General features: G+C 34.4%; 1 protein-coding gene across 1 annotated transcript in view; it reads right to left on the bottom strand.

Annotated features, from left to right (window-relative positions):
- LOC132006446 (disintegrin and metalloproteinase domain-containing protein 5-like) overlaps positions 1–14728 on the bottom strand; it is a 145052-nt gene that overhangs the window by 89321 nt on the left and 41003 nt on the right. Inside the window, exons 7-9 of the mRNA XM_059384216.1 lie at positions 1874–1945; positions 1528–1691; positions 679–760 (exon numbers count right to left, since the gene is read on the bottom strand). Coding sequence (XP_059240199.1) covers positions 679–760; positions 1528–1691; positions 1874–1945 — 318 coding nt within the window. The remainder of the gene's footprint in view (positions 1–678; positions 761–1527; positions 1692–1873; positions 1946–14728) is intronic.

Genomic DNA, 14728 nt, shown 5'->3' with positions numbered 1-14728 from the left:
TGTTTCTTCCTCCAATGGTCTGCTCATACCAAACATATAATACAGTATTGAATGCAATAATAAAATAATTATCTTAAAATAGAAAAAAATAATAGTCACATAATTAAAAAGCACATGAATTTATACAAATTATTAATGTTGGGAGAAAAGCTGATATGTCTAATAATTAACATTAAAATTACACTGGTTATGTAATATACATGGATGCAAGCATGTCACTGTTTAAAACACTTAATTTTTACTTGGGTCAAATAAGTAGTTTTAAAGCAATATGGCATTATAATCAATTCAATTTATAATTTTTTTTCTTTTTTAAGATTTATTTATTTATTTTAGAGAGAGAGAGAGGAAGAGAGGGGCAGAGGGAAATGGAGAGAGAATCCCAAGGAGACCCCCCTCAGAGCCTGGAGCCCAACATGGGGCTTCATTTCACAACTCTGAGATCATGACCTGTGCCAAAATCAAGAGTTAGACCTTAATGGACTGAGTCATCCAGGAGCCCCTAAATGTTCTATTTTTAAAAGCAATTGCATACAGTTTAGTATTTATGCTCCAAATTAGTAATATAAAAAACTATTAAAGGGTAAGTAGAATAAGTAATATATTTACTCATGCTCTACAATATTTAGGAAATTTTGAAACATTAAAATAATGAGAAACTAGAAAATAATTACATACCAGAGCAACTCCTACTGCAAAATTTTTATTACATATTTTTCCAGGAAATGTGGCTCCTAAAAAACTAGGATGTTTCTTGAAGCTAAAAAATAATAATTTTCCTCAGAACTGCATATGAGTGATATAATTAATAACAATCATTTTCATAGCAACAAACATTATTAAACAATTAATGTGTCCTAAGCCTTATGCTACACTGAATTAAACTAAATACATTTTTCTCAATCTATCAATGTTAAAAGTATTTCAATATTTTGTAAATTTTAAATTTAATAAACATTTGGAAGTATAGTAAGAATAAAGTCTAATAATTTATGCAAAAGTCTATTGGACTAATGCTTATCATTTTTATTCTGGTTCTCTATCCATTTACAGCCCTAAAAATTAAATTTTCTGTGATTTCCTTATTCATTTATTCATTAAAGATGAATAGATTTTTCTGTGCATTAGATTCTACAGTATGAAACAATTCCATATATTCATATTATTAAAAAATCAGATGAGAGACAAGAATGTAGAGATAGCAAGTAGTATAACTTTATAAGCAAAGGAAATCAAAGAAATTATATCGCTCAAAATTAATCTCCCTTAGTTTCTTCAGTACTTTTATGCAGTTTTACTGATATCAGGTAATTTTATGTCAGTTGACAAAAGTTTTTAACTATCGACCAACATTAGCTCTTTGAAGACAAGGACTTTTGACTTATGTGTTTTTCCCATCCTGTGGTGTCTATCAAATTTATAGAACATTAGTATTTATTCATTAAATATTTATTTTTCATAACTAACATATGAAATCATTCTGTGTTATTCCTTTAATGCTACACAAATATGGAATACTGTACTCACGCAAATAAGTATGCAACCTGATGAGGTCGGAAGATATGTTTGTATTTCCATTCTAAAAATCTAGATAATATATTGTTAGGATTCCCTGTAGTAGAAATTTTGTTTTTATTTGACCATATTTCTATGGAAGATATTACAACAGTCAGTTTTAACTGGGAAAACATCTAAAAAAAATAATAAATTTTAAATAAATTTGAACACTCTATTAAATGTCCATAAAAATGCATATATTTAATTCAGTATTTGATTATGAGAATTTAACAGCACAGCAAAATGCTATACACATCAATTCATATTACCTATACTTTTACAAAATATATAAACAAAATTGCTTTTAAAAACTTACGGTGTTAACAAAACCAATTATCTGGATAACCTTCCGTGTTACAGCCTTTACATCAGAGCCCATGTAATCAAACTGAAAAAGAATAATTATTTTTAGAAACTAGTGGCTGCCATCAAGAATATACTACATACCCTTACATGTACAATGTGGTATATTCTAAAATAGCCATAGGGCTACATTCCAGTTGAAAGTTAGGAAATCAATAATGATGTATAAATAATGACATAAAAATTAATAAACTCAATTTGTAACTTAATGTATATAAGAAGTAAATAAAAATATTTAATAACATGATTTTAATGTTTAATGCACTCAATTTGTGGCATTACTTATTGTTTATGAAAACTTAGTTTTGGTACTATCCTCTGTGGTAGGCATTCTCCCTACTTAGCAATATCTAGGTCTATTCTAGTTCAGGAGCCCTTCCTTTCTAAATATAGGCATGGCCAGTTTATTCACTTTGAACAATGAAATAAGACAGAGATAAATGTCACTTCTGAGAAGAAGTGTTTCTCTGCTGTCACTCATGCCTGTCTGGTCTGCTTTTCTCTAGGCTTAGAATTTGGGGGAGAAAACCTATCGATATAGCATTTGGAAGGCTGAGCCAACACATGGAAGACAGCTGCCTAGAGAGTCACCCAGATCCATGGCCAACATCACATGAATAAAAAATAAACAGTATTTAGGCATTAAGATTTTGGTTTTTTTTTTCTTTTGGATGTCTGAATATTATTCCATGGTATTCATATACCACATCTTCTTTCAGATGTCCATTTATCAGTTGATAGACATTTGGGCTTGTTCCACAGTTTGGCTATTGTTGATAATGCTGCTGTAAATATTGGGGTGCAGGTTCCCCTTCAAATCTGTATTTTAAAGCTAGAGTGTATTTATGATAAATCAGTCAGAGAAGGATGTTATCTTACTCATAGGTGGAATTTAAGAAAGAAAACAGATGAACATATGGGAAGGGGAAAAGAAAAAAATTAAAGAGGGAAACAATTGATAACTGACTCTTAATGATAGAGAACAAGGGGTGCCTTGGTGGTTCAGTTGGTTAAATGTCTGCCTTTAGCTCAGGTTATGATCCCAGGGTTCTGGGATTGATCCCGCAGCAGGCTCCCTGCTCAGCCTACTTCTCCTTCTCCCTTTGCCCAGCCCCTCCGCCCCCTGCTAGTGTTGGCTCTCATGTTCTCTCTTTTTAGGAAAAAAAAAAAAAAAGAAGAAACAAATGACAAAGAACAAACTGAGGATTGATGGAGGGAGGTGGTGGAGGATGTGCTAGATGGATGATGGGTATTAAAGAAGGCACGTGTGATGAGCACCGGGTGTTACATGCAAATGATGAATTATTGAATTCTGCTCTAGAAACCAATATTGCACTGTGTGATAACTAACAAAATTTAAATAATTTTTAAAAATGCAGAGAAAAATAAAAGGACCACATTAATTACCAAAATCAGGAATGAAAAAGGAGACATTATAGTGATCCAGTAGTATGCTATAGCAGGCTTGTACTCATTCACTACAGCTGATTTTTAAATTTTCAATCCAATTTTTAAACAACTATTATTAAATTAAGTTATATATGCTTTTAACTAATTAAGTTAAATTAAAAAGGTAATAAATACTTTTTTAAAAAGATCGTTTTTTATCATAGTGCAACCTAGCCTGCTGTGATTAATATTTATGCTTCAAGTTTTTAAATTATTGTATAGAATTCATTAATATTTAAATAGCTTATAATTATAGGATTGTGTTTCTACTTTGTAAAATTTACTCATGGTAGTATTTAAAACTTTTTATTCTATTTTTCCTTATCTCTTTCTATTCCTTATTGTATTAGTATATTATGGTAGAGTTTTGGCATATTGGTTTTTACTTTTACAAAATTACTGCTGTCTTCTTTGTGACCTGGAAACCACTCCCCATGTATGTTTTCCTATAGACATCCTCAGATACTTGAATATATGTGGCGCCCTTTCAGAAGATACAAAGGTAAATAAGGGTTAGTAAAGTGGGTAATAAATAATTTGATCTTTATATGTTAACATTTTCTGCCGTATGTTAAAGGCTAAGAAAAATGCCTTAATGTGCTCCACTATAATTCTGAGTTTTGTTACTTTATTCTGAACATATCCAGAGGTTTTGTTTTTATAGTTTCTTCATAACTCACTTGTTAACTAAGTGTTCATTATTAGAAATGCAACTTCAACATGAATTGTGTCTCTCTACATAAATAAGCCCATTCTTCTACTTTAGGCTTTGTATCCTGAATTTTACTTTATCTGTTAGTAATACCATCTTCGTCATCTTTTTGATTAACAATCCTGGCATATTTTTAATGGTTTTATTTTAATGTTTTATACTGAAAACTGCCATTTTGTTTAAGCTCTCTCACAAATATCACAGAATCTGAGAATCTTTGCACTTTAGGAGAGATATATAACCTAATCATATTACTGTAATCAATGAAGCTGATCTATAGTTTTTTTTTATTTTCTTATTCATGTCCTCATGGTATTTCCTTTTGACTTTTTTGTTGTTATTATGAGAATACTTGGGGACTGACTTCAAAGTGACATATTTGAGACTGTATATTCAGATATTTTTAAATATTGTAAAACAAGTTTCTCCATTTTTATCCAAAAGACCCACCTCCACAAGACCTGTTGTGAGGTAAAAATAAAAGATTTCCAGACTAGGACTTATCAGGATTCAACTGTTTTTGTTTTGTTTTGTTTTTTTCCAAAGTGCTTAATTACTCTTACTAAGAATTTGATGATTATGACTATGAAAATGAGGCAATACCACACTCTGCCAAGATTCAGCAGTGTCTTTCTCTTTCTTTTTCACTTAGTGATAAAGTCTGTGTAAATGATTTTTTGAAATAACTATTTGTTGTAACTATACTCCAAAAATTTCAGATGAATTTTATTGAGGTATAACTTACATATGATTACATTAAGAAGTCGCTAATTTTAGTAAATACCACTTACTTTTTATGATGAAAAAACCCAACCTACAGAAAAATTAAAATTCAAAGGCTACCTCTAAATCATTCAGTTAGATTAATCTACTATTAATGTTAGACACATTTCTTTATATATAACTTTATCTGTCTATGGAGGTAGATCTGGGCATACAATGTTCATTTTTCTGGACTTTTTGAGACTAAGTTGCAAACACTTTAGCATGTCATTCCTAAGAATAAGGATTTTCACCTGTTTGCCCACTACACCATTATCGTGTGCAAGAAACAACATTAGTTCAATAATACCAAATACATGATTTATATATTAAAATCTAATGTTGAATACATAATATTCCCAGAGAGTGAAGCTAATCTGTAGTCCCACCCATCACTGAATACAGCTTCCATCCAACCCTGCTAACAAAGAAATCTTAACTGGAGTTCCCAGAAATCTTGGTAGCCCACCCTGCAGGTCCAATTAATGACACTTGAACAGAGACCTCAGCAAGTGCCTCTGCATCTAAAGAGCCTGCAGAGTGTGCAGCCAAAACTGGGCATGAAACTAATTTACCACCCTCCCCAAATTTGAATATAGTCTCCATCCTATCTGAGAATAAAACATAATTGGAGCTCCAGGAATCCATGTATCCCATCTTGCCATTCCAATTAGAACAACTCTTGAGCAGAAAGCCCACCTTGTGATCCTACCCATCTGCATAGCTAGGATGGTGGCCCATCAAGACAGGGAATTTAGTGCATAATTCTGTCTGATTTGATTCTCAAACAAGAGGCAGAACACAATTGTGTTCTGTATTAGGACACTACCACACCTGGAAACTAATTCATATCCCAGCTCACTGCTGAATACAGCCTTCATCCCACCCAACCAGGAATCTACCAGAGCAAACAAGATGCTACATAACCCATCCTACATACCTGCTTACAATAGCACTTAAATAGAGAACATAACATGGCTTTTGGCCTTCCATATCTGTAGAGCAAAACAAGTAGCCCAATCTGCCCAGGACACAGTGCTGCCTGACTTGGGTCCACAAACATGCGCTGTAAAAGCCATGAGACTCATTCTGCTGCCACACCAGGACAAGAACCTAATTCATAACCTTGCCTAATACTGAGAATATATCTGTCCTGAAATCTAGGAAGTCTGATTAGAGAATCCAGGAAACTGCAGAGCCTATCCTACAGCTTTACCTGGGCAAGTAACTAAGCCAGTGTTCCTACACAACTGTTCTCAGCCAGCAGCACCTACCCTCAAAGCTCAGTTAGTAGCCTCATCCAAAACTAGACACTGATAGTGAACACCAGCTGCCCAGGGATGCTACCAGCTGATACATCCAGAGTTCAATTTAAGCCAAGTGGTGAGTGAATATCTATGCCAAAGCAAACCTGTAATGCCTGAAAAAAAAAGACTGTTTACTCAAATGGGCAGATGTTGACATAAAGAACTGAGGATCATAAGAATTTGGGAAAACATGATAGCACCAAAAGAAACTCATAGAGCTCCAATAACTAACCACAATGATATGGAGTTCTATAAATTGTAAGAGAATCTAGAATAGTCACCTTAAAGAAGCTTTAGTGAACCACAAGAACATACAATTAAATAAAATTAGGAAAACAAAGCATTAACAAAATGAGGAGTTCTACAAAAAGAAACCATGAAAAAAAAAAAATAGACATCTTCGACCTGAAAAATACAACTGAAGAATTCAATAGAGAATGCCAAGAGCAGACTTGACCGTGAAGGAGAAAAAAAAAACAATGATCTATAATATAGGGCATATTAAATTATCCAGAGGAGCAAAAAAACAAAGAATGAAAAAAATGAAGAGAGTCTTATAGGAAACCAGAAGAAGATTAAAGAAAATGGGACAGAAAATATATTTAAATTAATAATGGCTGAGACATCTCAAATCTGGGAAAATTGATATCCAGATCTATGAGGCCCAAAAGATGCAAAAATGGTTGAATCCAGATAGAGTTACCTCCAGAAACATTATAATTAAATTGTCTAAAGTCATATCCACAATAGCCAAACTATGGAAGGAGCCGAGATGCCCTTCAACAGATTAATGGATAAAGATGTGGTTCATATATATGATGGAATATTACTCAACCATCAGAAAAGATGAATACCCAGCATTGGCACTGACATGGATGGAACTGGAGGGGATTATGCTAAGTAAAATAACTCGTGCAGAAAAAGACAGTTATCATAAAGTTTCACTCATATATGAAACATACGGAATAGCACAGAGGACATTAGGGGAAGGAAGGGAAAACTGAAGGGGGGGGGAATTCAGAGGGGGACACAAACCATGAGAGACTATGGACTCTGGGAAACAATCTGAGGGTTTCAGAGGGGAGGAGGGAAAGGGGATGTGATAACCTGGTGATGGGTATTAAGGAGGGCATATGCTGTAATGAGCAATGGGTGTTATATTGAAATAATGAATCACTGAATACTAAAAAAATAAAATAAAAAAGTCCCAAAGAAATAATTTTGAAAGCAGCAGTATAAAAGCAACAAATCACCTACAAAAGAAGCTCTGTAAGACTATAGCAGATAATTCAATAGAAACTTTGCAGGCCAGCAGAGAATGAAATAATACAATCAAACTATTGAAAGAAAAACACTATCCACCAATAATATGACTGGACAAGCTGTCCTTCAGAAATTAAGGAGCAATAAAGACTTTCCTAAACAAACAAAAACCGAGGGACTTCTTCACAACTAAACCTGACATACAAGAAATGGTTAGAGTTCTTTGAGTGCAATTGAAAGAACACTAATTAGCATCATTAAAACATATAAAGGCAATATAAAACTATCTGATAATGATAAACATATCCTTAAAGTCAGATTCCATAACATGTTAATGGTGGAGTGTAATCACTAACAACTTTAGTTTAAAAATTAAAAACAAAATATATGAAATATGAAATATACCCATAACTAAAATACTCTATTACAGGATATACTTCATTTAAAATGTGTGAAGTGTGGAGGGCCTGGAGGGCTCTGACACTTGGTTTTGGCTCAGATCATGATCTCATGGGTTGTGGGATTGACCCCGATGTCAGTCTCCACTCAGCCAGAGTCTGCTTGAGATTCTCTCTCCTCTCCCTCTGCCCCTCCCTAGCTCAGGCTTACTCACTATCAAGTAAATAAATAAATCTTTTTTAAAAATGTGTAAAGTGTAACATCAACAACCTAAACTTTGAAGGGGAAAATCCACAAAGAAACAAAGGTTTTGAATGACACAAGGGACCAAGTGGACTTAACACATACATTCAGAACATTTTATCCTAAAGCAAGAGAATATACATTCTTTTCCAGCGCACTTGGAACAGTCTCCAGAATAGATCACGTGCTAGGACATAAACTCAGCCCTCAGCAAGTCCAAGAAAAAGATGGAGATCATCCCATGCATAAAATCAGACTACAGTGCTATGAAACTTAAAGTCAACCATAAGAAAAATTTTGGAAAGACAATAAATACATGAAGGTTAAAGAACATCCTACTAAACAATGAATGGATTAACCAGGAAATTAAAGAAGAAATTTTTTTAAAAAAACACACACATGGAAACAAATGAAAATGGAAACACAATAGTCCAAAACCCTTGGGATGCAGAAAACATGGTCCAAGCCTACCACAAAAATTGAGAAAAATCTCAAATACACCATCTAATCTTACACTTAAAGGAGCTAGAAAAAGAACAAAAATTAAAGGCTAAAGCCAGCAGAAGAAGGGAACTATTAAAGATTAAAGCAAAAATAAGTGATATAAAAAACAACAACAAAAAAGTAGAACAGATCACTGAAACCAGAAGCTAGTTCTGTGAAAAAATTAATGAAATTGATAAACTCCTAGCCATCCTTATCAAAAAGAATAAAGAATGTAAATAAATAAAATCATGAATGAAAGAGGAGAAATCACAACCAATACCACAGAAATACAATTATAAGAGAATATTGTGAAAAATTATATGACAAAAAATTAAGCAATTAGGAAGAAATAGATCAATTCCTAAAAAACATATAAGCTACCAAACCTGAAACAAGAATTAGAAAATTTGAACAGACTGATAACCAGCAAAGAAATCAAATCAGTAACCAAAAATCTCCTAATAAACAAAAATTACAGAGGCAGATGGCTTCACAGGGGAATTCTCCCAATCTTATAAACAAGGGTTAATACCTATTTTCCCCAAACTATTCCAAATAATAAATGCAGAAGGAAAACTTCCAACTTCAATCCCTGACAAAGATTACATAGTCAGGGCAAACCAGACAAAGATTACATTGAAAAAGAGAACTGCAGAACAATATCCCTGAACAATACAGATGCAAAAATTCTCAGCAAAATACTAGCAAATTGAATCCAACAGTACATTAAAAAAAAAAAAAAAAATCATTCACCACAGTCAATTGGGATTTATTCTTGGGTTTCAGGGGTGGTTCAATATTCACAAATCAATGTGACACTCCACATCAGTAACAGAAAGGATAAGAACCATATGATCCTCTAAATAGATGCAGAAAAAACATTTGACGAGTACAACATCCGTTCTTGATGGAACCACTAACAACATAGGGATATAAAGAACATACTTCAAGATCATAGAGGCCATACGCAAAAAACCACAGCTAATATCATCTTCAATGGTGAAACACTGAGAGCTCTTCCTCTGCAGTCAGGAATAAGATAGGGATGTCCACTTTCACCGCTGTTATTTATTTATTTATCTATCTATCTATCTATCTATCTATTTATTTATTTATTTTAAAGGTTTTATTTATTTATTTGACAGAGATTACAAGTAGGCAGAGAGGCAGGCAGAGAGAGAGGAGTAAGCAGGCTCCCCGCTAAGCAGAGAGTCCGATGTGGGGCTCGATCCCAGGACACTGGGATCATGACCCAAGCCAAAGGCAGAGGCTTTAACCAACCGAGCCAGCCAGGCACCCCACACCGCTGTTATTTAAATAATACTGGAAGTCCTAGCCTCTGCAACCAGACAACAAAAGAAATAAAAGGCATCCAAATCAGCAAGGAAGAAGTAAAACTTTCACTGTTTGCAGGTGACAAGATACTCTATGTAGAAAACCCAATAGACTCCACCAAGAAATTACTAGAACTGATATGCAAATTCATTTTAAGTCCTAGGATACAAAATCAATGTACAGAAATCTGTTGCATCTCTATAAATCAATAATGAAGTGGCAGAAAGAGAAATCAAGGAATCAATCCCATTTACAATTGCAACAAAAACTGTAAGATACTTAGGAATAAACCTAACCAAAGAAGGAAAATATCTATACTCTGAAAATGATTAAAAACTTATGAAAGAAATTGAAGATGTCATAAAGAAGTGGAAAAACATTCCATGCTCATAGGCTAGAAGAATAAATATTGTTAAAATGTCTATAGTACCCAAAGCAATCTATATATTTAATGCTATCCCTATCAAAATACCACCAGCATTTTTCACAGTGCTGGAACAAATAATCCCAAAATTTGTATGGAACCACAGAAGACTCTAAATACCCAAAGAAATCTTGAAAAATAAAATCAAAGCTGGAAGCACCATAATTCCAGACTTTAAGTTATATTACAAAGCTGTAATCATCAAGACAACATGATACTGGCACAAAAATAGACACAGAGATCAATAGAACAAAATACAAAACCCAGAAATGGACCTATAACTATATGACCAACTAATCTTCAACAAAGAAGGAAAGATTATCTAATGGGGAAAAGACAACTTCAACAGTGGTGCTGGGAAGAGGACAGCAACACTCAAAAGAATGAAACTGTACCACTTCCTTACACCATACAAAAAAAAAAAAAAATCAAAATGAAAATCTAAATGTGAGACAGAAAACCATCAAAATCCTAGAAGAAAACACAGGCAGCAACCTCTCTGACATCAGCTGCAGCAACTTCTTACTAGATACGTCTCCAGAAGTGAGGAAAATAAAATAAAAAATGGACTATTCATACTTTATCAAAATAAAAAGCTTCTGCACAATGAAGGAAATAATCAAAAAACTAAAAGGCAACTTCCAGAATAGAAGATATTTGCAAATGACATATCTGATAAAGCATAAGTATCCAAAATCTATAAAGAACTTACCAAATTCAACACCCCAAAAATGAATAACCCAGTTTAAAAAAAGGGAAGACATTAATAGACATTGTTCCAAAGAGGATATTCAGATGGCTAGCAGACTCATGAAAAGATGTTCAACATCTCTTATCAACAGGGAAATGCAAATCAAAACCACAATGAGATGCCACCTCACACCAATCAGAATAGCTAAAATAAACAACTCAGGAAACAACAGATGTCAAGATGCAGAGAAAGATGCCCTCTCACACTGTTGGTGGGAATGCAAACTGGTGCAGCTACTCTGGAAAACAATATGGAGGTTCCTTAAAAAGTTAAAATAGAAATACCCTACACTCCAGCTATTGCACTACTAGGTATTTATACAATTATATACAAAAATACTGATTTGAAGGGATACTGCATCCTGATGTTTATAGCAGCTTTATTGACAATAGCCAAATTACAGAAAAAGCCCAAATGTCCATCAACTAATACGTGGATAAAGAAGACTATTGAACTATTACTCAGCCATCAAAAAGAATGAAATCTTGCCATTTGCAATGATGTGGATGGAGCTAGAGAGTACTTTGGTAAATGAAATAGAGTAAGACAAATACCGTATGGTTTCACTCATATGTGCAATTTAACAAGAAAAACAAATGAACATGGTGGGGGAAATAGAGGCAAACGATAAAACAAACTCTTAAATATAGACAACAAACTGAGGGATGCTGGAGGGGAGGTGGGAGATATGGGTTAAACTGGTAATGGGTATTAAGGAGGGCACCGGTTGTGATGAGCATTGAGTGTTGTATGTAAGTGATGAGTCACTAAATTCTCTACCTGAAACTATCATTACACTATATGTTAACTAATTGGAATTTAAATTAAAACCTGAAAAAAAAAAACTACCTAAGAATAAATTTAATGAAGGAAAAGAAAAACATGCATACTCTGAAAACTATAATAGACTGATGAAAAAAATTGAAGACAAAGGAAATAAATGGAAACTTAACCATGCTCTTGGGTTGGAAGAATTAATATTGTTAAAATGTCCATACTACCTAAAGCAATCTACAAATTCAATGCAATCCCTATCAAAATACCAATAGTATCTTTTACAAAAAATAGAACAAATTATTTTATATTTGTACAGAGCCATGAAAGACTCCAAATAGGCAAAGCCATCTTGAGAAAAAAGGACAAAGCTGGAAGTATCACAAACCCAGATTTCAAGCTGTGCCACAAAGCTACAGTAATCAAAACACTGTGGTTGTGGTAAACACACACACACCACACACACACACACACACACACACACACACACGACACATAAGGCAAGAAAAAAAAAAAAAGAGCAAAAAACCCAAAACCTACAATTATATGGTCAATTAATCTGGAACAAAAAATATGCAATGAAGGAAAAAAGTCTCTCCAATCAATAATGTTGGGAAAACTGGACAGCTATGTGCAAAAGAATTAAACTAGACCACCTTCTTATACCACACACATAAATGAAAATAAATGGAAATAAACTCAAAAATATTAAAAACTTAAATGTAAGGTGTACAATTACGATACTCCTAGAAAAAGAAACATAGGGAACATAGGGGGCACCTGGGTGGCTCAGTGGGTTAAAGCCTCTGCCTTTGGCTCAGGTCATGATCCCAGGGCCCTGGGATCGAGCCCCATATTGGGCTCTCTGCTCATCAGGGACTCTGCTTCCCCCTCTTTCTCTCTCTGCCTGCCTCTCTGCCCACTTGTGATCTCTGTCTGTCAAATAAATAAATAAAATCTTAAAAAAAAAAACAAAAAAGAAAGCAACATAGGGAGTAATCTCCAGGATATCAACCTTAGCAATATTTTTCTCAATCTGTCTCCCCAGGCAAGTGAAACAAAAGCAAAAATAAATTTCTGGACCACATCAAAATAAGGTTTTGCATAACAAAGGAAACAACCTAAAAGGCAACCTATCAAATGGAAAAGATATTTCCAATGATGTATCCAATGTCGTGGCCGGTGCGATAAACTGACCAGGAATGTGAGGGTAAGAGGATGGTGAAAAGAAATTAAGAGACAAAGAGATGGGGGAAGGAGGAGCACCAAGGAGAATGTCCCATAGTGCCAAAGTTTATTTTGCAGAGTTCTGATTTATACCACACAGTAAGGGAATCACCTCCTGTATATCTGGTGCTAGTTTCTATTTTGGCCTGAGAGTAGCTGGCCATGCAGAGATATCAGACAGCCTTGACCTTCATGGTTTGGACACTTAGGCCATAACTCAATATTCACAAAACATAGGAGCCTTATTAACTTAGTCTTGAGACTGCAGCTGCAATGGCAACAAGCCAAACCTTACAATGTTCTCATAACAATCACCAGGGAAAAACGGTGGCACTCTAGCTTGCCACCGATGGAAGTCCTCGGTTGTAGAGGTTCCCAAGAACTGTTGCTTTATTGGGTTAACCCCTTCTAGGCATGAGGCTCCCAACAATCCAATAAGGGGTAAATATGCAAAATATATAAAATATATAAAAATATCATGTTCCTCAACACCAAAAAAACAGATAATCTGATTTAAAAATGGATAGAGGACCTGAATAGACTTTTCTCCACAGAAGACATACTGATGGCCAAGAAATAAATGAGCAGATTCTCAACATCAGTAATCATCAGGGAAATGCAAATCAAAACCACCATGACACATCACCTCACACCTGTCAGAATGGTTAATATCAAAAAGATAAGAAATAGCAAGTGTTAGCTTGCTATGGGATGTGGAGGGAGCCCTCATGCTCTGTTGGTAGGAATGTAAGCAACAGCTTACATTGAGGTTGTATCCTTAAAAACTTATCAACAGCAATACCATATAATAGTTCCACTGCTGGATATTTACCCAGAGGAAATGAAAACACTAATTTGAAAACATAAATCCACTCATGTTCACTGAAGCATTATTTAAAATAGATAAGCTGTGAAAGTAACCCAAGTGTCCACTGAAGGATAAATGGATAAGAAGATGTGATATATAAACAATGGAATATTAGTCATAAAAATCAATGAAATCTTGCCATTCGTGACAACATGGGCAGATCTACAGGGTATTATTCCAAGTGAAATAAGTCAGACATAAAAAGACAAATCTACAAGATTTCATTCATATGAGGAATCAAAAAAAAAAAAAAATAGAAATAGACTCATAAATACAGAGAACAAAACTGGTAGTTGCCAAAAAGGAGGAGGGTCAAGTACATGGAAAAAATATGTGAAGGGCATTAAGAGGTATAAAATTCATTATAAAATAAATAATCCATGGGGATGAAAAGTACAGCCTAGAGAATTTAGCCAATAATACCGTAGTAGCTTTGTATGGTGACAGATGGTCACTATACTTGCCATGGTGAGCACTGTATACTTGCCATGGTGAGCACTGTATAACATACAGAATTGTCCAATCTCTCTGTTGTACACCTGAAATTAATATAGCATTGTATGTCAACTACACTTCAATTAAAAAAATACAACCCAGGGGGCGGAGTCAAGATGGCGGAGAAGTAGCAGGCTGAGACTACTTCAGCTGGCCGGAGATCAGCTAGATAGCTTATCTAAAGATTGCAAACACCTGAAAATCCATTGGCAGATCGAAGAGAAGAACAGCAATTCTGGAAACAGAAAAACAACCACTTTCTGAAAGGTAGGACCGGTGGAGAAGTGAATCCAAAGCAACGGGAAGATAGACC

This window comes from Mustela nigripes, chromosome 18 (assembly GCF_022355385.1).
Source record: "Mustela nigripes isolate SB6536 chromosome 18, MUSNIG.SB6536, whole genome shotgun sequence".
NCBI classification, from domain to species: Eukaryota; Metazoa; Chordata; class Mammalia; order Carnivora; family Mustelidae; genus Mustela; species Mustela nigripes.
Note: the sequence above shows the minus strand (reverse complement) of the source record. Positions and strands in the feature narration are given on the sequence as shown.